The sequence below is a fragment of the Thalassophryne amazonica genome, chromosome 11 (assembly GCF_902500255.1).
Source record: "Thalassophryne amazonica chromosome 11, fThaAma1.1, whole genome shotgun sequence".
NCBI lineage: Eukaryota > Metazoa > Chordata > Actinopteri > Batrachoidiformes > Batrachoididae > Thalassophryne > Thalassophryne amazonica.
The window spans coordinates 58,821,830-58,843,643 of NC_047113.1; the positions used below are offsets into that span (position 1 = coordinate 58,821,830).

General features: G+C 39.6%; 1 protein-coding gene across 3 annotated transcripts in view; it reads right to left on the reverse strand.

Annotated features, from left to right (window-relative positions):
* med12 (mediator complex subunit 12) overlaps positions 1–21,814 on the reverse strand; it is a 65,978-nt gene that overhangs the window by 29,977 nt on the left and 14,187 nt on the right. For all 3 annotated transcript variants that reach the window (XM_034181892.1, XM_034181891.1, XM_034181890.1), the window contains exons 5-26: positions 19,982–20,157; positions 17,752–17,862; positions 17,333–17,605; positions 17,077–17,223; positions 16,782–16,881; positions 16,543–16,679; positions 16,109–16,240; positions 15,041–15,167; positions 14,639–14,868; positions 14,483–14,542; positions 14,184–14,354; positions 12,558–12,702; positions 10,878–10,996; positions 8,626–8,769; positions 8,369–8,532; positions 7,799–7,930; positions 7,354–7,581; positions 7,125–7,269; positions 6,723–6,843; positions 2,689–2,799; positions 2,454–2,567; positions 2,180–2,316 (exon numbers count right to left, since the gene is read on the reverse strand). In XM_034181892.1, the coding sequence (XP_034037783.1) occupies positions 2,180–2,316; positions 2,454–2,567; positions 2,689–2,799; positions 6,723–6,843; positions 7,125–7,269; positions 7,354–7,581; positions 7,799–7,930; positions 8,369–8,532; positions 8,626–8,769; positions 10,878–10,996; positions 12,558–12,702; positions 14,184–14,354; positions 14,483–14,542; positions 14,639–14,868; positions 15,041–15,167; positions 16,109–16,240; positions 16,543–16,679; positions 16,782–16,881; positions 17,077–17,223; positions 17,333–17,605; positions 17,752–17,862; positions 19,982–20,157 (3,224 nt within the window). The remainder of the gene's footprint in view (positions 1–2,179; positions 2,317–2,453; positions 2,568–2,688; positions 2,800–6,722; positions 6,844–7,124; positions 7,270–7,353; positions 7,582–7,798; positions 7,931–8,368; positions 8,533–8,625; positions 8,770–10,877; positions 10,997–12,557; positions 12,703–14,183; positions 14,355–14,482; positions 14,543–14,638; positions 14,869–15,040; positions 15,168–16,108; positions 16,241–16,542; positions 16,680–16,781; positions 16,882–17,076; positions 17,224–17,332; positions 17,606–17,751; positions 17,863–19,981; positions 20,158–21,814) is intronic.

Genomic DNA, 21,814 nt, shown 5'->3' on the forward strand with positions numbered 1-21,814 from the left:
ACGTGAACACATGCAGCTGCAAGTATGAACGAACACTGTTAAAGGCTGAGTATGCGCGTATTTCGGGCGTATTTAAATGAAACAATGCTGCAATGAGCAGCTATTCGAATACGCCACTTAGACAGGCCCTTAAGGGAATACATGAAGTTGGGGGGGGGGGGGACCTGCAAGCTGCAAAGGAACAAATGTGACATGTGCCATAAAACTAATTTTCTTAACATGAGAAATAAAGTTACAAGCTGCTATAACTCAAGCTGATGCAAAATAAGCATAAAATGAGACAAGGGGCATGTGTCAAAATGCATGACAAAAATAAATAAATAAAAGGATGTTAGTGGAGCAGGTAAGTATGACTTTTGGCCAGAATTGTTCACATGGTTATGCCAGCATTAGAGTTGGCATGAATGTTCTACATAAAATCAGTGTTTGGGAAAAAGTGCTGGCCACGTGAAAATCCAATATGATGGCCAGGTAGGGGTCAATGAAGAATTACACAGGGGTCAAAATTTAAAAATGCTCCAATCATATTGAAAGCTATACCATATTATGTGTCTGATCACAAAGATTCCCAAAAGGTATAGTTTGGGCTATCTATGAATGAATGTTATGGAGTTATGGGGTAAAAACAGCAAGAATGGTAAGAAAGGTCAGTTTCAGTTTGTACAGGGGTCAAAAGTTAAAGTTCCTCCAATTTTTGTCAAATGTGATGCAAATTATTGGTTGAGTTAATAGGGTTTTAAAAAGGAATAGTTTGCACCATGTGTCATGCTTAGTTGTCACGTTACAGGGTAACGTACGTCACATGTCAGAATCCAATGTACGTCAACATTGTTTGACATTTACTCTGCAAACCAATCATTCAACACAGTCAAAACTATGCCATTTATTAATCCTATTATTTCAACCAATAATTTGCACCACTTCTTACCAAAATTGGTACAACTTTAACTTCTGACTCCCGTGCAAACTGAAACTGACCTTTCTTACCATTCTTGCTGTTTTTAGCCCATAACATTCAGTCATAGATAGCCCAAACTATACCTTTTTGGAATCTTTGTGATCAGGCACATAATGTGGTATAGCATTCAATATGATTGGAGCATTTTTAAACTTTGACCCCTGTGTAATTCTTCATTGACCCCTACCTGGCCATTATATTGGATTTTCACGTGGCCAGCACTTTTTTCCCCAAACAATGATTTATGTAGAACATTCATGCCAAATCTGATGCTTGCATAACCATGTGAAGGATTGTTTCAGTTATCTGCTGCACTATGTGCAGAGAAAACCCATTTGAAGCCAAGACAGTCGGGGTGGGGGTGGGTGGGGATCGATTCACGTCCAAATCGCGATTCTTATTTATTAAGATTATGAATCGATCCAAAATGCCTAACAATAGATTTTTAAAAAGCATTTTTAAACATTTTCTCACTTACTCGCTGCGTGTACTGTTTGTCAGGCAACGGCCTCCGTACTACAGCGTCCCCTCGAGGGGAGGGTCCGGCGTGCTTCAAACATTCGTGAGCTGCAGCTTAGCATGGCGGACAAAGAGCTACTTCAGCTAGCACAGTCTTTGCTGAAGGCAAATGTTTGGGCGCATTTTGGATTTTATTATTTGCTGCGTAAGGAGGAGCTTGACATGACTTATGCAGTGTGCAAAATCTGCAAAATGAAAGTCAAGTACTTCGGAAACACTTCAAATCCGCAAGCCCACATGCTACCGAGCTAAAAGAAGCGGCGCAGCAGTCTCTGCCGGCTACTGACCAGCGCACACTCCATCACTTCACTAAACCGCCAGCCAACTCTGAACGAGCAAAGCAGATAAGTAAATTTACATCTTTAGAATCACTTGATTAACTTTGTAAAGCTGCATTTTCTTAAACATAAAAAATGTTTAAGCAATTTAACTATTTCTCAGAGCTCTTTCAATCGAAAATCGATTCTGAATCGAATCGTCACCCCAAGAATCGGAATCGAATTGAATCATGAGTCGTAGGATTCACATCCCTACAAGATAGCCAATATGAAAAAAGAAAGAGTGCATTGTTCCTTTATGCAAAGGTAAACCACTGTAGATAAAAGGATGCTTGTGCAGCACTGAGCTGCAGAAATATGCAAGCACTGGCTATCTCAGGAACTTAAAATTCACACACGCATAGATTTTAACTTGTATCCTCACCTGCTGGCAGATGGTCTTCAGAACATACTTTGCATATACATCTAAGCTGGCTGTTTCTACAGAGACATTGAGCCCCTCAGAGATGTCATCAAGGCCAGCAGGATGTGGCAGTCCTGAGCCCCTTAATTCTGCATCACCTAAAAAACATGGAGCGACAGGAAATATGTAGTTTTATCTTGATTCTTTAGCGTGCCTGACATACTGAAATGATGTGTTTCATAACAGCTGAGGACAAAGAGTGATTTTTAGGACACCAAGTTAAATTTCCTCTTACCCAGCATAAAGACAGCTTTGAGGACAGCAAACACGGCTCCAACAACTATGCTATTTTGAGAAGCGGCGAGAAGGTGACGATCACAGGATGACCGGATACCAACTGATAATTTATCTGAAAAATGTAATGAAAAGAAGGTACATGTTAGACAATAAAAAAAGAAATGTACAAGTAATAAAGATACAAGTGTTTCCAGTTATATGTTTGTGTATTTTTAAAATGAATTTTTTGTTACCTGATTTTATACCATCTTGGGGGACAGGGTTACGCTGGGGTGTCTTAAAAAGATGCAACAAAATCCTGCAGGTAAGTCTAGCACCAGGCTCAGAGTCCTGCTCGCTGCAGGCTGAAGGCAATTGTGGGAAAATGCAATGAATACAAGTCAGCGTCCTCAAATTAACAAATAATGCTCATGTTTGGCTGCTGGTTGTTGGTCATCATTGCTAACACACTACCATATTTTCCAAAGTATAACTTTTTGCTGTTGTAGTTGTTAAAACTAGTTTTCAACTTTCATTCCAGTGTGACATATATGGGGGAAATTTAAAAAATACCCTCATCAATGGCCAGAAGATGGCAGTGACTACACGCATAAGAAGCTGCTCCTGTACAGAGTGAGGTGAGGTAATGTCATTCACACTCTAGCGTAGAAGACGACAATGCAAAAGTTAAAAAAAGTTCTTTGCTCTAGAGAACAAGTAAAATTAAGAAACATAATGGAATAAAAGTGGGAATATATATATCTTGGAACAACAATTGTTTGGACTGTGAGACAACAACAGCTCTTCATAGTCCTGTGCCTAACTTGTTAGAGGAATAATATATATATATATATATATATATATATATATATATATATATACACACACACACATACACACACACACTCAACAAGAATATAAATGCAACACTTTTGGTTTTGCTCCCATTTTGTATGAGATGAACTCAAAGATCTAAAACTTTTTCCACATACACAATATCACCATTTCCCTCGAATATTGTTCACAAACCAGTCTAAATCTGTGTTAGTGAGCACTTCTTCTTTGCTGAGATAATCCATCCCACCTCACAGGTGTGCCATACCAAGATGCTGATTAGACACCATGATTAGTGCACAGGTGTGCCTTAGACTGCCCACAATAAAAGGCCACTCTGAAAGGTGCAGTTTTATCACACAGCACAATGCCACAGATGTCGCAAGATTTGAGGGAGCGTGCAATTGGCATGCTGACAGCAGGAATGTCAACCAGAGCTGTTACTCGTGTATTGAAAGTTCATTTCTCTACCATAAGCCATCTCCAAAGGCCTTTCAGAGAATTTGGCAGTACATCCAGCCAGCCTCACAACCGCAGACCACGTGTAACCACACCTCCACCAGGACCTCCACATCCAGCATGTTCAGCTCCAAGATCGTCTGAGACCAGCCACTCGGACAGCTGCTGAAACAATCGGTTTGCATAACCAAAAATTTTCTGCACAAACTGTCAGAAACCGTCTCAGGGAAGCTCATCTGCATGCGTGTCGTCCTCATCGGGGTCTCGACCTGACTCCAGTTCGTTGTCGTAACCGACTTGAGTGGGCAAATGCTCACATTCGCTGGCGTTTGGCACGTTGGAGAGGTGTTCTCTTCACGGATGAATCCCGGTTCACACTGTCCAGGGCAGATGGCAGACAGCGTGTGTGGCGTCGTGTGGGTGAGCGGTTTTTGTTGTGGATCGATTGGCCCATGGTGGCGGTGGGGTTATGGTATGGGCAGGCGTCTGTTATGGACGAAGAACACAGATGCATTTCATTGATGGCATTTTGAATGCACAGAGATACCGTGACGAGATCCTGAGGCCCATTGTTGTGCCATACATCCAAGAACATCACCTCATGTTGCAGCAGGATAATGCAAGGCCCCATGTTGCAAGGATCTGTACACAATTCTTGGAAGCTGAAAATGTCCCAGTTCTTGCATGGCCGGCATACTCACCGGACATGTCACCCATTGAGCATGTTTGGGATGCTCTGGACCGGCGTATACGACAGCGTGTACCAGTTCCTGCCAATATCCAGCAACTTCGCACAGCCATTGAAGAGGAGTGGACCAACATTCCACAGGCCACAATTGACAACCTGATCAACTCTATGCGAAGGAGATGTGTTGCACTGCATGAGGCAAATGGTGGTCACACCAGATACTGACTGGTATCACCCCCAATAAAATAAAACTGCACCTTTCAGAGTGGCCTTTTATTGTGGACAGTCTAAGGCACACCTGTGCACTAATCATGGTGTCTAATCAGCATCTTGGTATGGCACACCTGTGAGGTGGGATGGATTATCTCAGCAAAGGAGAAGTGCTCACTATCACAGATTTAGACTGGTTTGTGAACAATATTTGAGGGAAATGGTGATATTGTGTATGTGGAAAACATTTTAGATCTTTGAGTTCATCTCATACAAAATGGGAGCAAAACCAAAAGTGTTGCGTTTATATTTTTGTTGAGTGTATAACAAAAGAGTTTTCAAACATGTATCTAATGTACATTCATCTGTTCTGTGGTAGAAAGAAGCAGTTTACACACATTTTAGCTCATTAGCTTCTGCTGACTAAAGCAGTGTTTGCATTATGGACAGATGAATAAATACATAAGTTTACTTATGAGTTTTCAAATGTTTATTTACTCAGTGTTTACCTTGCATATGATCAGCTGTTCAGTGGCCAAAAGAAGCAGTTTTATCCAGCATGTTTTGTGCTCATTACAAAAACAATTAGCTCATTAGCTTGTGCTTTATAATACAGCGTTTGCATTTTGCTTCTTTCTGCATGAATTGGCTGTGCCATTTTATATATTTAATCTTAATATCTTAATATATGTAAGCTTAACTTAAATTGCAGACAGGCTTCTCATCAACCAGAGTGAAGTGGAGTTTCACAGAGCTTTGAAATGTCTCCTGACTGGGAGAATGAGAATGAAACAGTTGCTGCCAGCAAGCAGCTGTCATTTGGCATGTTCAGTAGCATAATGACAGCAGCCAATATCATTCAAATAGCATGGCTGGAAGAGGGTTTGTCTCCAAGGTGGGGAAAAACAATTACCAATGGAGAAAGAGAGGCACATCACTGGCCTGAGCATAAAGCACGTTGAAGCTCCTTGGACTTGGTTCAAAAACAATGCGTTTACTCTGCTCATCAACAGAAGAGATGCTTGAAATAGCATTGATTTTTCTTCTTACAAGCCAAAATGGCATGTAGTGCTCACTCGTTCAGAAAAATCCTCCTGACAGTGGGACTGCAGAGATGAATGGATATTATCCAATCAAATGATGAAGTCAGTGGAGACAATATTTGAAGGGACTAAGACTAGTTCGAAGAATGACGATATGTAAATTCTGAATTTTGACCAGTACTTTCATCAGTATAAGACATGAAATTATTCCTAAAGAAACTGCAGTAGTGAGTCAGCAAGTTAAAGAAAATGTTAGTTGTCAAGAAAGTATTTTAAGAATGAATTTTTATACAGCACAGCAATACAATACTTTTACTGTACACATTTAAATGCTGGACTGACTGTCATTAGCATACTTACAATGTTTAAAATAAAACACTTTTTTCCAACTGTACTGCAATGCAATGCAAATTTGTAAATTTGACTTTCACTCTTGCATTGCACAAATACAGTAAATGGATAACTATGCTCGCTGCAACTTTACGCTATGTGTACAGACATATTTAAGCACATTCTTAGTAAAAAAAAAAAAAAGCATCTGGGGCATACTTGTTTTAATATTTCTTTTTCTCAATTTGATAGTTTTCACTGGCATGAGGAGTATAAACAAAACAAAATTTGAAACGTCTTTCGGGAGATAAAAATAAAATTCACTTAGTGATGGTAACTGAGAATTGGCTGATGTTGAGAAGTTGTTCAATAAATTCTTTTGTTTTTGGTCCAATAGAATCATATACCTCAGACATCATCAATGCCAGCATGTTTTTCCTGATAGCTACACATTGCAAAAGCTGCATCTAGAAACAAGGAATACAGCTGTTTTGTGGCTGATAACATGTTTGTTGACATTTCTCCACAGAGAAAACTGATCAGGAGGAAAAAAAAGAAAAAGGAAATTAAAAAAAATCAGCAATTAGAACCATTAAAAGTACTGATAGATAAAAACCTCATGCAATTAATTTAGAAAAGTTTAAGAATACATGATACTGAAAATGATAGAAAGCCACACAAATGTATTATTTGTATAGTTGGGTGTGTGTGTCATGATTTGTACCCGCATTAAGGAGAGAAGGAATGGCCACACAGCGAACCAAGTCTTCTAGGAGCAGGCACTGTCTTGCAATTAAAATGGCTACGAAGGTTGCCAGAGAATCATGGAAGGACAAATCGCTAACCTAAAGGATACCAGAGCAGAGATCAAAATTAATATTTGATGCAGTAAGACTTTTAATGCAACTAACAAATAACTATGGATTTGAGTACTAAAACTGAACTCAAACCAGGCAGGCAAGTAAGCAGTACAAAGTATTTTGCTTGCATCTACAGTATTATTACTAGAATTATGACACAATAGGACTCTGCTGGTTTAGCAAGAAAACAATGTTAGAAATCAAAGCATTTGGAGATACAGTATTCTTGTAAGAAGAGAGGTGTGCACTGTGGAACTGTATCTTACATCAACATTACAGAGTAAGTCATTGAAGCCACAGTTGCCATTGTTGGAGGAGCAGCACAGAGCCTTGAGAATACCGAGCCACTCTGCACTCAGATAGCGACAATAGGCCGTCAACTCTGCACACAGGATCCCAATGTCGTTCACCCTAAAAACACATCAGATGACAAGAAACGTTGATCCAAGGATGCACACAAAATTACAACAAACAATAAAACCCACACATACACACCTCTCTGGGTCTCTGTTGTCCACACACACATCCATCAGCACATTGCAGACGAAGCTGTAACGGTTTGCTGGGCTGTCATTGAGGATCTTGCCCACCATGGAATGGTTGAAGTTGTGGGCTGAAGGATTGGCAATGGCTTCCATCATGAAGCCAGGATCCCAAAGCATGTTAGAGTCTGATGGGTCAATATTGCAGTAGATGGAGTTCTTTACTTTGGAGCAAAACTCGCTATGAGAACACAAAAGCAGAGCAGGATATTGAGATGTGTCATAACATAGAAATTACAACAGAATGTAATTAACTGTTAGATTTTATGATAAATCAATGCAACTAAAAACAACTTAATACTGTACACATTCCCCTTCAATGAAAGCATGCATTCTTGAATGATTTGGATAACAAGCAAGACCACTGTCAAAACACAAGAAAAGACTATATTTTAAACCTGAAAATTTCTCCAAACTTGCTCTTGAGGTGACTACAGGAGGTGTAGAGGTCATACAGGTAAGCCAAGATACAGCGCTCCGCAGAGGAACAGTCTGCTGGGTTCACGCCCGACTTCACCACGACACGCAGCCTGAGATCATACAGACATAACAAAAAAAATTGATTCAATGGTAACTCCATCAATTTAGCAAAGTAGGAGTCTTTTACACCAAGTACAGCGTTCAGGGACACGGTGGTCTTTCACAATAAAACAATTTCATTAAGATACTCAGATGTTGCAGAACAAACCTTCTACATCAATACACATAATTTAATTATTACAACCTCAAAACACGGTCAATCTTCAAAACGCTTCCACATTAAATGATATCTCAGCCTATAAATACGTCTTTAAGGCTGGAATAAATTTTCTCTATCAGTTAGTTTAACAGTTAAAATAAAATCACTAATACTGTTATAGTAAAAGGCCTAATAAACTGACACCAACAAATACTTATGCAATTATCTACCAAATATAAACAGCTTAAGTTTTTGCACATATCATCTTAAAGGGTTATAGGTGACATACCCATCAAAAACCTGCGCCGTCTGCTCAGGATTAAGAATCAGGCACGAGTGGTACCGTCTCAACACAGCAACAATACACAGACACAAGCTGGTGGTGTAGCTTCCAACCAGACTGGACGACTTCAGCAGTAACTCGGCTTCCACCAGACTCAACTCATTGAGAAGCTGCAGAACACAGTTAGGGATTAATTCAAATAAACATGTTAATGACTTGCCAAAGGAAAGCTAGAATAGCATTACTGCTGGAGATGCTTCTACCTGAATAGCAAAGTCAATGAGGCCGCTAATGTTGAGCGAGTACTCCATGAGGTCGAAGATGAACTGGATGTGCTGGACAAGAGGCAGATGGTAACTCATCCCTGAGGCAAAGCTGGAGATCTGTTCCAACACGTTCCTGGACACCTGCACACAAACATTGCACAATATAAACCTACATTATTATTATTATTGCTCTGTGTAAGCCTGATCCAGTCAGATCTCAGAAGCTAAGCAGTGCGGCATCTAGTTAGCACTCGGATGGGACACCTCTTCGGAACATTGGTCCGAAGAAATCGGAAACTCTGGGTGAAACTGGAGTTGCACCAGGAAGGGCATCTGGTGTAAAACTTGTGCCAAATACCAATGCAGTTCTGGCTATATCCACTGTGGCAACCCCAAACAAATGGCAGCAGCCAAAATGACCAGACACACAATTGTTCAATCATGCACTAATAACACTAACTATTTCTATCAGGCATCAAAGCACTAAACAAAATGAAACCTATCACCCTGAGAGTGACCAGCATCTTGCCAAAGGATGAGCAGCAGAGACTACCATGAGGAATGACCACCATGATGAGGGACTGATGGGCAAGGGATCATACCTTATTCATGCCAAATTTGGAGGCTAAAAAGCACAAGTTGCGAGCAGCAAGGTTTTGTTTTTTTGTGATTTTAGTGTTTGACCTTCCGCTTGGTTCTTTTGTGTGCTCAAAGGTATGTCGCTAGGACTGCTATATGTGAACTTACAAGAGTCTGCAATGACGAATTACACAATCTGTCAAACAATGTCAAATTTTTCATGTTTTTGTCATGATGATGTCATGAAATGACAAGATAGAACCTTTGCTATATTCTGGATCCCCTCAACAAGCCCTTTAATTTAATGTATGACACGGAATGTTTTGCTGAAATTTGAAGTTTGACCTTATTTAGGTGACCTTTGACCTCAAGCAAAACCCTGAAGGTCGAGGTCAATCACTTATGCCCATAATGCCTTATGGGCAAGGCCAGTCACTGTGTCCATGACAAATTTGGAGGCAAAATTTCAAAAATTGCTACCTGGAAAGTTGTTTCACTGAATTTAGTGTTTGACCTTGCTGTGACCTTGACCTCTGACCTTGATCCTTTTGTGTGGTGAAGGGTACCTTGCTAGGGCTGCTATATGTCAAGTTGCAAGAGTCTGTGATGTAAACCGTGTTGCACAGCAAGCTAAAAAAAAACAACAAAAAAACAACATTTTGCATGTTTTTTGCATGACAACATCAGATGACATCATAACTTAAAACCTTGGCTATATTCTGGCTCCTCTCAACAAGCACTTTAATTTAATGTATTACATAACATGTTTTACTGTAATTTGAAGTTTGACCTAATTTAGGTGACCTTTGATCTCACGTGAAACCCTAAAGGTCAATGTCAATTGCTTGTCCCAGGTAATGGCTTATGGGCAAGGTGAATCATTGTGTCCATGCCAAATTTAGAGGCAAAATTCCAAAAACTGCAACCAGGAAAGTTTAGTTGAATTTAGTGCTTGACCTTGCTGTGACTTTGAGCCTTTTGTGTGCTGAAAAGTACCTTGCTAGGGCTGCTTGCTATATGTGAAGTTGCAAGAGTCTGCAATGTAAACTGTGTGCTTCAGGGCGAGTTAAAGGTGAAAAATGCAATGATTACAAAAACAAAAAACAAACCTACATACTGACTAACATATATTTGCAAAACTTCGTTCTGGCAAGATATTAAAAGAACACTCCAACAATGCACAAAAATCCCAAATTAAAAAGCTGACTGAATGTAAAAAAAGATTGGGTTATACTCCAGAAAATACAGTACATGTAAATACAATCACAGCCATTCCTAATTTTCCCTAATTCTTCCAGCATCCCCACCCTTGGGATTTAACACAGGCAAAACAAAGTTGCTTTTTCGATTGATATGGTGCATCAGTATGTCAGCATTTATTGCTGTCCCACAAAACCAACTCACCAACCCACATTTTCACAAGTATGTCAACTACACAAATACGTTCACTTCAAATGCAAAGGGCTTTTAAATACACAATATTCTGAACCTGGAAATCAATAAAGTCATATCCTCCTGACTACCTTCCTGGTAGTCACGATGATCTAATGTACTACTGAGACTAGATATTTATTTTGGTTGATTTATTTCAGCAAGCGTCACCCATTCACATTTCAGCATGTTATGATCCATGCCATTCAAAATGTCAGAAGAGGGCTATTTGGTCTAACCTGAGAAGTAACCTGGTGCTGATCAAAGTGGGAAAGATGCTGGAATTTAGAGAAAATATCTTCTGCAGTGGGAAAGGCTTCAGGCTTACTCCGCTTCCTCTTCTGTCCTTCTTCACCTCCTAGGTATAGAAGACAGACAGGGAGAAAGTAAGAGATGTGTACTTTCTTCTAAACTGTTGAGCATGTCAACTATAAAATGAACCAATGGTCTGTTACTGCAGTCTCTTTATACAGTGTCAATGCAAAAAAAAAAACTGCTAAAAAAAAAAAGCACTTTCTATTTAAAAGAAATCCACAAGCTGAATGTCATCACCTTATGGGAATTTATTAAGCAGACAAAAATTTTAAGTCAGTCGTTCAGGATGCATTTGAGATAAAATGGCTGTGAACAGATTAGCACAGAAATTAAGCAGAAATACAAATTAGCAACGGAATCTCCTGGAGCCAAGTAAAACGATAAATGCTTGTTCTCTTAGACAAGATTAGTAGGCCAAGTCCACATTAATACAGCTCAATCTGCAGCCAGCGAAGGCTGAAAATGACACGCGTCCACACAGACATCTCTGCTCTACAGTAGAGAGCATACATTTATTCTCTGGTACTTCAATCTCTTAAGTGTGAACAAGCAGTAGTTTTGGGAAAACTGTACATGCCCAAATGTTAATGCAGGGTTTCTGGAGATTACAGTGCTTAGCAAATAACAAAGGTGTATGTTGCTGCCATCATGTGGTCATAAGTAGAACACACAGCTAAGTGTATGGATACAGCCTTAATTTGAAACAACACAATATTATGTTTTTTGACATCTGATCAGAGCAAAACACGCATTTTACATTTATTTAATATTTTTATTGGTGTGCATATGTGTATCTGCAGACAGGTTAAATCAAAAATGGTTGGATGGATTTCCTACATACTTGGTAGGTATATATTACTTGGATAGGTATCTAGAAGTGATTAGATGGTAAATACGATCTGAAGAAAGAAAGAAAGAAAAAAAAAACTTTCTGTTCTCTATCTCAACACCCAACAAGATCTTGAGCATACATCAGCAAGAAATCTGTTATTGATTCGTATGAATGACTTCAAAATTAAGTCACACGATGACATCAGACATATGCATTTATAAACGTGGTGTGTAGAGCGTGCAGGCTATATGCGTCAGCCTTCTGATGCCTTTCATTACCATTGGATCTGCTGATAAGGTTCCTAGTTGTTATTAGTTAAACTGATAACATGCAAAACTGACACTGATTTAATTAACTTGCACCACCAGTTTGATGCCATTTACCCTCAGAAGAAATTTCTGTATAATAATCAACATGCTGATTATGATTACTAAATGAAAATAACCATTCATCTCTAGCAGTGATTTGATCAGTCATTTTAAAAGTTTTATTTAATCTTTAACCTTACACAATATGTACACAATGTAAAATGTTTAAATAAGAATATTAGATACTGTAAATGATACAAATGCTTTTATCGTTTTGGTGCATTACACAGAACATTTGTCATCTGGCTCTAACTATCCTAATTATAATTTAACCAAAAGCAGCAGTGAGCATCCAATAAAACTACTTCCCATAGATAATCAACATAAAATATAAATACTGGTAAATATTACATTTTCAAAACTAAAATAGCAGTTAAAAGATAATAAAATTAAGGAACAGACACCTGTTTCTGCTGTGCTTTTGCGATTGAGTACTTTCAAGATATCTTTGGTAATCTTCTTGATGGTGTGTCGTGCCTCGTCTCTCAGTTTACCCACACCGTACAGAACTACTAACCGCTGGTTGCACTCGTGGCTGGCGCTCTCCTCCTTTGGACAACATGAAGGAACAAAAATGCAATTCTCAGGTTTAGGTTTCATAATTTGTACTCACAGGCAGATTTGATATGCATTAAATGAGTTGTTACGTTTAGAAACAGCAGACATTTGACACAAATCGATCCCATCATCCATTTTACAGACAACTCAGATAAAAAGGGGTGGGGGTCAAATCCTTCAAGTAGTATTAGCAAATAAAGTATGTGGCTAAAAAAAAATCATTAAAACCAAATAAAAAGCTTGCTTGTGTGAAGGTAATAAAATTTATGAATAGTAATTTCTACTCCTAAATTGGGAATAATAGATTTAGATTGATGTTTGTGGCTCATTCATCATCATACAACACAAATAAACACCTGTTTAAAAATATACCGGCCTAACTAGGAATATCCCCCACCCCCACCCCAAAAAAAAAGGTGTGCTGCAGTGTCGCAGAGAGACTAGTAGTTTGCTTCAATGCCAATTATGCAAGAGCAGATTCCAAAGTCCACTTCTGTTTGTTTTTGCTTTTTTTTACTCAGGAAAATAATAATAAAAGAAGAACACTCTTCATTACATGGCTATATAGCCCTAAGTATAAGAAAGAACTGATTTCTTTCTACATTTCAAGGCTTCTAAGGGAAATTCGCCGAGTCGTTTCCGTGACGACTCGGCAAATCTGTGTGCGCCGCGACAGGAAAAACACCTCCGTATTGAAAACCATTTGTAGAATTCAGGCGGCTTTTAATGGCTTTCAACAAGTGAGTAACTGAGAAATTGTTTAACAGCTTGGGCATGTTCCAACTTGCCCGTTAAGATTTCCAACGGAGGTGTTTTTCCTGCCGCGACCCCCCGCGGTCGGGTCCAGCCCGACATGCGACTCTGCCCGCACGTTCTTTCATTACAAAATGACCGTTAACAATGGAATGTCCGAATAAACTCCTCATGCCGACTTCTTCTGAAAGTTCTCTGTTCTCTGACGACTTACTGCGTCAACAGAGCCTGAAATGTGGAAGTTTTCAACTTGAAACGGCGAGACGCTGCCACCTCGAAGCGCAGATCGCCGTCAGGCGCCGTGGGCCGTCCTTAAAGCGACACTACCAGACCAAAATCTCTCATCAGCCGTTAAAATTTTTACCGAAAACCAGCTGAATTTATTGAATGGTGTCCACTCACTTGTGCCTTACAGTTTTGAAAAAAATTTTATCAAACAAAGCAACAGTCTCTGAGCCATTCCTAAACAATGAAAAAAATCGACGAGCGGGTGGACGACTCCTCACTCAAAGACTGCCCACAGGCGAATAACGTAACCGACAGGCGTGAAAAAACTCTCGCATGCCCACGAGGGTTCAAGCATGTCTGATGTAATCACACGTGATTCAAATCCATATGGTTTTTGAAAAAATAATAAGGTCGGATACTTTTCTAATAGACCTCGTACATTGAGATGTGGCAGGATTTCTTATTAAATATCAATCTGTTTGCAGGCGTACCTGAGGAATAGGGAAGTGAGTAGCATACTGAATGTGGCGTGGCTGCTCATACAGCTGAGGAAAGGCAGGATCAAGGCCCTTGTCTTTACTCGTCTTGTTGTCCTGCTCTGATGCTGGCTTCTCAGGAGAAGGGCTCCCCTTAGACTCACAGTGCATAGGAGGAGAGAACATCTGGAAGACAAAAGGAGGCTGAAAGACTCCACGCAAGGACACAAAGCAAAGCTGTCAAGACAGCAATCACACAACCATCTAATACTTCTTTTCGAATCAAAAAAGACAATACACGAAATACTGATTACCTCATCAAAATTAGCACTGGAGTTGTGATCGATTTCCATCGACTCCGACAGACCAGCATCCTGTGAAACAAAAAAACTCCTGTTATCAGACCACAGTTACAGTGTATGTGAATCATCACACTCCCCAATCAATGGCTCCAGACGTCTCCGACTTGCCTCCATCTTTATGTTGTTGCCTGCATCCTGCTCCTTGCGCTCTGACTCATCGGAGGGCTCGTCACTGGGTGAACGCGGCCGCGGCAGATGGGAGTCAGAAGACAAGTCACCGCGAGAAATGAGCGTGCACATGTAGATGTTGTGGGAGAAGACATCATGACGGATGAGCTCACAAAAGAGCAGGACCAAATTGGAGAACTCCACTCTTTCACTTTCATTCCCAGGCTCCGCTAAATGAAGGAAAAGAACTCTATAATATTTAAAACACTCTTCCCTGATGTTTTAAGTCTAACTTTCCTGCACAACAGCCTTCATCTTATCATTCAGGATCTGGTTTACTAAAACTTTGCATGTATAAAACTGTGTGAAATGGAGAGGAATACTAAAATAAGTGAGACTCACTCAGTGTGGGTGCCTGAGTATCGAGAAACTGCAGCAGGACATCTTGAAAGACTGGCAGCGTGGCAGCTGACAAGGAGCCAGATGACACAGAGCCCTTCTCGTCCACGACCTCAGACTCACCGCACCTCTACAAACAGTAACACAGAGCAAGCAGACTTTGAGATATAATGTAGAATTAATGCATTCATTAAAAATGCTTGGATTTACAGCTGGTACACAGAAAACAAAAATACTACTCATATATCAGCTCATTTCAAATTATGCAGGCGAGTCTGTAGGATCATCTTAGCAGCAAATCCTTGGGATGGAAACGGCAAGAACGGAAATTAATTAATAGACAAGATCACCACGAAGCATAGCATATTCATAGCAGAGGTGATGATCCATGGAAATTAATTCTACAAAAGATTGATGCTGTAAAAATAGTATATCGTATTATTGCAGCTTTACAATTGCTATGTGGTGTATTGACCATGCTATATTAAAAAAGAGCCTTCTTCCCCCCTCCTCAATACACCACCTAAAAAGGGGTTTCAGATCAGATGTGTTCTTCAGTTACTACGTGGAAATGAAAATCAAGATGCGCCTGTGACAACCACATTGGATGATTGATGACCCCCATTTTGAAAGAAACCTTCCTGTAGCCTCCCTAAATTCACCACCAAGAAATAGTTTTAATCAGATGAGGTGTTCTTTAGTTACTGCATGGAAATGAAAATCAAGTTGGTGGCCATGGAAACCACAGTGGATTTTCAAAAAGAACCTTCCTCTGGCCTCCTCAATACACCACCAAGAAATGCTTTAATCAGACAATTTGTTCTTTTGTTATTGTGCGGAAATGAAATGTTTACAGACAGAAAATATAATACCCCCCAAACTTTGTTGAGCGGGGGCATAAAAACATTTGATTAGTGGAGTTTCAAAAATAAACCAACAAATAAATCACACAAGAGAAAAAGTGGCTACGCCAGATATGCAAGTCAATCACTACGTTAAGACAACAGCTACATTTAGACTGATGGCCCGAAATACACAAGCAGATATCAACACGTAGCACTAATCAGTTACCTCTGCCTCTATTTCCGCCTGTCTCTTCTCCAGCAGTTTAGCCACCACCATAGCACTGTGCCTACCAGAGCGCTTACAGCACACGGCCCACTCACAAAGCAAGGTCACCACCGCGTCATCATCTGGTGACATCTAGACAGACACAGGCAGCATGAGACAGAACATGATTCCAGCTTTTATAATCTGACATAACCGGATAATTGCTTATCCATAAGTATCAGTACAGGCGCATTAAAATTCTCTCATTTCAATCCATGTGACAGTCATGAGATTAAAAATGGTTTACAAGATAGAAACCTCATTTCACAAAATGTTAGAACGCTATGAAGTTAGACATTGTCTTTTAAAGTTGGCATGTCATATTTCATCTGAAGGTTCTACATCTTAGGCATAATAAAAACAATACAGAAGGACAAATTCTTAGCAATCCTTACCTCATGGCCATCTTTGCTCTGGCCTGAACCGAAAATTCGGTTGTACAGCGAGTCCAATGAGTTGCTAAAGTCAGACTTCTCAAAACTATGGTTGTCTAAAACTTCCAGTGTATGGAGAACCCTCCCAATTGTGAAACCTGGTGACAAATTACCAAAATCTTGTCAAACATGGCCCCAGATGACCTTTACACAGAATTGCTGTCAAAGGGCAGTGAAGGGATAACAGATATCTGACCAACCTGCTGTGGTTTCCTGACACTTATCAAATGACCACCTGAACTCCACGGCCTGCCCTCTCTCCTTAATTTGCTCTTCTATTTCTCGCAGCTTTGCACGGACCTGTGGAAGAATAAGTAAAAAAACGCTGCCTGGCGAGCTAAAAAGCTACACAACAAATAATCAGAAAACAACTGAGAAATGGCTTTTTCCCCAACACTTTTATAGCATACTATATCCATTTAATGATTGGCTTGGAATACAACTGCAGTAATGCAAACACCTTTTTAAAAGATTGAAAATCTCCAATAGTGATACCTGCTGGGTGAAGGCAGTATTTCCACCAGGCATTGGTAAACATGAAGGTGCAATAGGCAAGAGGTCCAGAGGGGAACCAGTCTTGTTTCTGCTGTCTGTTAGAGAGTAATGCCACACCAGAGCGCTGGGACAACACAACACTATGCTCTGATGCAACAATAACACAAAAACAAACAAAACAAATGAAAACAAAACAAATTTAAATTTAATCTTCAAACTAAAATGATTGCACACTTCAGCAATCCTCGAGTAGTACCTGTAGCATACAGCTGAGCCCGAACACCAGAGGTCTGTGCTGAGGACAGATGTAGAAATCTGTGAATGGTGTCTGGGGTTGGTTTCCTCCTGCTGGCTGGGAGGTTGGAGTAGGGGGCAAGGCAGTACCTTGCTGTGCCAAAATGCCATGTGCTGGATGTCCTCCTGTGCCAGGGCCCAAGCTCCCATCGCTCAGCAACAGATTGAGACGGCGTGTGCAGAAGTAAGCAAGCCTCCGAGACAAATAAGCTGACTGTACAAATTCCCCAGAGTACTGTGAGACAGGAAAGAAACAACATTATTCACCGTATTCAGGATCAGTCAATAAAACGTGTCAAACTGTGTACAGTGGATGATATGATCACTGAATATAATCAGTGCCTCAGCTTTAGTGAGAATGAATGGATAGATTAGGCGTACCTGCAGTAAAAGGGGCAGAAGAAGTCTCAGAAGTTCATCTTCACCAGGTCGGACCTTCTCAAAGCACTCCAGAACCCACGTCAGGAACTCGTGTCTGTCGAGCATTCCATCCTGAACACACAACCAAGACAAGTGTTTCATTAAACCAAATCATTGTTTAGCAATGGTTCTAGAATGCAACAGATTTACCAGTACTGATTACAAAATTAGAGTTACCAATAAAATAAAATAAAATAAAAAAATGTTATACTGCAGAAAGTAGAGCATATACTTGTAGATGTTCTCATTTTCAAAAAGGTCTTTTACTGCTTTGTACATCAGATTTTTCTCCTTCCAAAAGTGTGCACACGCACACCCAAACACACACAGCCAAGCAAGAACTATTTTTTTCTTGAGAAGTAAACATGAAAATTCAGTAGGTATATCTTATACAACCCCTGGCAAAAATTATGGAATCACCGGCCTCAGAGGATGTTCATTCAGTTGTTTAATTTTGTAGAAAAAAAGCAAATCACAGACATGACACAAAAATAAAATCATTTCAAATGGCAACTTTCTGGCTTTAAGAAACACTATAAGAAATCAAGAAAAAAAAGATTGTGGCAGTCAGTAACAGTTACTTTTTTTAGACCAAGCAGAGGAAAAAATTATGGAATCACCCTGTAAATTTTCATCCCCCAAATTAACACCTGCATCAAATCAGATCTGCTCATTGACATTGACCCTGTGCCATGACATTGACCCTATGTGTCTTTTTGCAAGGAATGTTTTTGCAGTTTTTGCTCTATGGCAAGATGCATTATCATCTTGAAAAATGATTTCATCATCCCCAAACATCCTTTCAATTGTCCAAAATATCAACATAAACTTGTGCATTTATTGATGATGTAATGACAGCCATCTCCCCAGTGCCTTTACCTGACATGCAGCCCCATATCATCAATGACTGTGGAAATTTACATGTTCTCTTCAGGCAGTCATCTTTATAAATCTCATTGGAAAGGCACCAAACAAAGGTTCCAGCATCATCACCTTGCCCAATGCAGATTCGAGATTCATCACTGAATAGGACTTTCATCCAGTCATCCACAGTCCACAATTGCTTTTCCTTAGCCCATTGTAACCTTGTTTTTTTCTGTTTAGGTGTTAATGATGCCTTTTGTTTAGCTTTTCTGTATGTAAATCCCATTTCCTTTAGGCGGTTTCTTACAGTTCGGTCACAGACGTTGACTCCAGTCTCCTCCCATTCGTTCCTCATTTGTTTTGTTGTACATTTTTCGATTTTTGAGACATATTGCTTTAAGTTTTCTGTTTGACGCTTTGATGTCTTCCTTGGTCTACCAGTATGTTTGCCTTTAACAACCTTCCCATGTTGTTTGTATTTGGTCCAGAGTTTAGACACAGCTGACTGTGAACAACCAACATCTTTTGCAACACTGCGTGATGATTTACTCTCTTTTAAGAGTTTGATAATCCTCTCCTTTGTTTCAATTGACATCTCTCGTGTTGGAGCCATGATTCATGTCAGTCCACTTGGTGCAACAGCTCTCCAAGGTGTGTTCACTCCTTTTTAGATGCAGACTAACGAGCAGATCTGATATGATGCAGGTGTTAATTTGGGGGATGACAATTTACAGGGTGATTCCATAATTTTTTCCTCAGAATTGAGTGATTCCATATTTTTTTCCTCTGCTTGGTCTAAAAAAGTAACCGTTACTGACTGCCACAATCTTTTTTTCTTGATTTCTTATAGTGTTTCTTAAAGCCAGAAAGTTAAAGCCATTTGAAATGACTTTAGTTTTGTGTCATGTCTGAATGAACATCCTCTGAGGCCGGTGATTCCATAATTTTTGCCAGGGGTTGTACATTATATTCCAATTCTAAGGTGGAACTATGTTAGTATACTAAGGTATATCTAAATATCTAAAAAGGAAGAGTAAAATAGAAGAGTAGAAAAGAGCAGAGTAGAGCCACTTAGGTGCCTGGTCTTGAGAACCAGGGATGTACACCTGCAGTAATGCAATATGCTGAAGAAGAAAGAAACACAAGGGGGAAAAAAAAAAAATTCTACAGAAATTTTATGACTTCAGTAATGCAATGTAGTATCTGAAAATCCAAAGCTGTATGTGGCCTTATTATGTTACTGGAAGAGAAACATAATTCCAGCAGTGTTAATCATAAAGCAATCTCCCAACAGTGTTTAGATGTTGAAGTTTGAGAATGAACTCACCTGAAACATGAACATGGCGAGCTTTTCATTGTATTCCCACTGCTTCATGGCTGTTTCCACATCAGCAGGGGTGGCTGGAAGGGGTGAGCTACATCCTTGACTGGGAAACTGTCTGTAAAACTCAGCCACCTTCTGAAGCTGCTCCCACAGGTACTTAGTAATGATCTGAGTCCATTCTACACACATAAAAATGCATTTGATTGCAACATGAAAGATACGACGTGGGAAAAAAAAAAAAATCTCATAGTCATGAGCAAAAATTTTTTTAATCTTCATATTTGAGTGGGTAACACTTAAGAAACGTACATGACAAATACTGACATGGGATGATGCAGTAATAAGCATCTACTAATAGTCAAATACCCTTACTGTAAGGTGTAACTTTTAACACTACAGTGTGTAGGGTTGAGTGGCATCTAGTGGTGAGGTTCCACTGTTAAAGGAGATTTTTTTAATGAAAGACTAAATCCTGCACATGGTAACTTTCAATGAGTCAGTTGTGAGCTATAAAATGATTCTTGCTTGTACAGGTCATCTGTAGCTGCTTTCTACTGTATTAAAGTAGGTGAAAGAGATCTGTGTCAAAGATTTGATATGTGGAAGGAATTCCTTCTATACCACCTGCAAGGTATGCACTAGGTTAAGTGTGCTCAGCATGTGCAGTTGAACCGCAGGTGACTGTTTATATGAAAGTAATACCACACAACAAAAACACACACAAGTGGATGCAAAGATCACACATTCTGACACTCATCAATTTAAACAGTTAGTACACCATGTGTGATCCTCTTCACACTGTTTTTGGCAAAAAACGTGCTTTTATTTTTATGTATTTATTGTCATAATTTGTTTTTTTAAACAAGGTATATGATGCAACACATGCCCATTATGACAGAAATAGCATTTGAATTACTGTAACCATAAACAGATAAAAGTATTTTCACGGGTTTGGGTTTAATCTGTAACAGTCATCAATATAGGGCAATTTCATGGCATTTTACTGCCAAAATAAAACAATGACTGAGATTTTACAATTAACACAAAAACTATAAACTGCCTCTGGCTGGAGATTTGCAATGCTGTAGACCAATGTCTGTCACTATAACAACTACAGTATTTTATGTGCTGAGCAAAAATGTCTGACCATCTGGTGGAATATTTTACACACACACACACACACACACACACACACACACACACACACACACACACACACACACACACACACACACACACACACACACACACACACACACACACACACACACACACACACACACACACACACACACACAATTGGCACAGTCATGGAAGAGCTATGAGACACCCAATATGACTGACTGAAAGGATAATAAATAGACAACACATACATGGCAATTAGCGATTTGTATCACCCAGCTTGTGTACATTTAGCACCCGTGTCCACCAAAATAGCAGGCGAGCCTGGGCACTCTCATGAAGCCAGTGCGATGATGAATTAATACCAAGCGCTTCTCAAAGTGCTGATGCCCCGAAAATAGGACTCAAATATTTTTTGCCTTGTAATAAGACTGGTTAAGTAAAACTCATTAGGTTGGGCTCAGAAATGGATAGAATTTATACTCATAATTGGAGAATAACATTTTAGAATAAGAATGATGCAGAGAACGTGATAGTCAATTTAAATATCTCCTCTGAGAGTACTAAAGTTTAAGTTTAACATAGGTCTGGAGTGGACTGTTAAGGCAGTTTTTCCCCTACAGTCTCTTTGTTTGGTTACAGAGAAAGTGCCAAAATGGTACAAGGTTGCACTTTGTCCTTGGATTTGTTTCACTGGAATATTTTTACGAGGAC